General features: G+C 46.4%; 1 protein-coding gene across 1 annotated transcript; it reads left to right on the top strand.

Annotated features, from left to right (window-relative positions):
* Positions 1-665: 665 nt before the first annotated feature.
* Positions 666-1,510, top strand: LOC149383057 (uncharacterized). Its single transcript, XM_089627667.1, has 2 exons — positions 666-952; positions 1,108-1,510. Exons 1-2 carry the CDS (start codon positions 666-668, stop codon positions 1,508-1,510), a joined length of 690 nt encoding a protein of 229 aa, XP_089483793.1.
* The last annotated feature ends 451 nt before the right edge of the window (positions 1,511-1,961 follow it).

Genomic DNA, 1,961 nt, shown 5'->3' with positions numbered 1-1,961 from the left:
TCAGCTCGTAGTAAACCAATACTCCGGGGAATACGAGACTAGGGACGAGCGAACGGAAGCTTACTTGAAAGTCGTAAAAGATCTCACGAAACATTTCAAGGAATTCTCCCTGACACAAATCCCTCGAGGCGAGAATACTTCGGCAGACGGGTTAGCTGCCTTGGCATCTACCTCTGACCCGGACCTCAAAAAGATCATACCGGTCGAAACAATCAAACAACCTTCTATAGCCATGACCGTTGCCGTAGTCATAGCAATTGAAGGGGGGGATTGGAGAAATGAAATATTGCATTAAATCACAACTGGTACGGTCCCGTCAGACAAAATGGCAAGACGCAAACTTGTGCTGAGAAGTGCGAGATTTTGCATCATAGACGGAAGCCTGTTTAAGAGAAGCTTAGCAGGACCATACCTCAAGTGCGTTGGAACGGAGGAGTCTAAACGAGTCCTAGAAGACATACACGGGGGGATGCAGAAATCACGCAGGTGGACGTGCACTCGCCATTAAAATAAAGAGGTAAGGCTACTTCTGGCCTCTCATGCTGGTAGATTGCGAGGCGCATTCGCGCCGCTGCAATCAATGCCAACGGCATGCGCCCAACATAAGAAGACCCGCAGAAGAGTTGTCTTCCATATCTGCTTCATACCCATTCATGAAATGGTCGATGGACATCGTAGGACCGATGTCGATCGCCCCTGGCGGTTTTAAGTACTTGCTACTCTTAACAGACTATTTTTCAAAATGGGTTGAAGCTAGCGCCTTCATCTTGATAAAGGATGTCGATGTCACAGCATTCATCTGGAAAAATATAATCTTTCGGCATGGAACTCCCCACGAGATCATAACGGACAACGGGTCACAGTTCATATCTAAAAAATTCAGGAATTTTTGCTTCGACAATAACATTGAGGTGAGGATGTCAACACCACGATACCCCAAGGAAATGGACATGTAGAGGTAGCAAATAAGACCATAGTAGATTCCATAAGGAAAAGGCCCGACGCCAAGAAAGGACGGTGGGCAGAAGAGCTACCTGGTGTGCTCTGGGCCTACCGAACTAGCCCGCAAAGACCGACAGGTTAAACTCCGTTTTCCCTGGTCCACAGAGTCGAATCAGTCATCCCAATCGAACACCAAGTGCAAACCCTTAGGGCGATGCATGCGCCTGAGGATGAGCCGAAAAATGATGAATCGCTATGCGATGCCTTGGATCTTGTAGAGGAAAAACGGGATTCAACACTAGAACGGCTATCCCACTATAGGCAATCGATTGCCAGATTCTACAATAAAGGCGTTAACACGAGAAGATTTGATGAAGGGGACTTGGTCCTCCGAAAAGTCTTCCAAAACACCGCCGAGGCTAACGCCGGGAAACTAGGCGCCAATTGGGAAGGCCCTTACAGGGTCACCAAGATTGTGTGTCCCGGCGTCTATGTACTTGAAACACTCAACGGAGTCCTGGTTTCAAGATCATGGAACGTCTCGAACCTTAAAAAATACTACTGCTAAAACCAGTAAGAACCGAATTATGTCTGACTTGATCTCCATAAAAGGGTACGTAGGCAGCCTTTCTTTGCAAAGGCACAGTCCCCCCTTGATAAAAATATTTAAACCACTCGAGAATAACTACAAAAATATGATAATAGGGCTCCGGAGCCCACACTTCGTCTGAAAGGCCCGAACCTCGATCTAGGACTACGGTGTAAACACCTCACGACCAAGACGAGATCCGAAATCTCACTTCGTCATCTCACGTAACATCTGAATTAGAGGCCGCACCTCGACAAGGTTGACCTCGCCCAGGAAAAACAAAGTGAAACTTTTTAGATCACGGCGGTCTAAAAGACTTGACAACGTCTGAGTAAAATTCATTTGATTACTTCAGCCTAAGGGAAAATTTTAGATATTCGACGATCTAAAAGACTTAGCAAACATAAAAGACATATGTCTACGTGACTCC

Source organism: Urtica dioica, chromosome 10 (genome assembly GCF_054948205.1).
Source record: "Urtica dioica subsp. dioica isolate 48M chromosome 10, U.dioica_male_clone48M_v1_H2, whole genome shotgun sequence".
NCBI lineage: Eukaryota > Viridiplantae > Streptophyta > Magnoliopsida > Rosales > Urticaceae > Urtica > Urtica dioica.
The sequence above is the reverse complement of the archived record's forward strand: the minus strand, read 5'-3'. Positions and strand labels throughout refer to the sequence as shown.

What these genes read in the sequence shown, in the direction of transcription:
- LOC149383057 (XM_089627667.1), top strand. Translation starts at nt 666, where the DNA reads ATGGACATCGTAGGACCGATGTCGATCGCCCCTGGCGGTTTTAAGTAC. An exon ending in TACCCCAAGGAAATGGACAT is followed by an intron (nt 953 to 1,107) that starts GTAGAGGTAGCA and finishes CCTGGTCCACAG; the next exon opens with AGTCGAATCAGTCATCCCAA.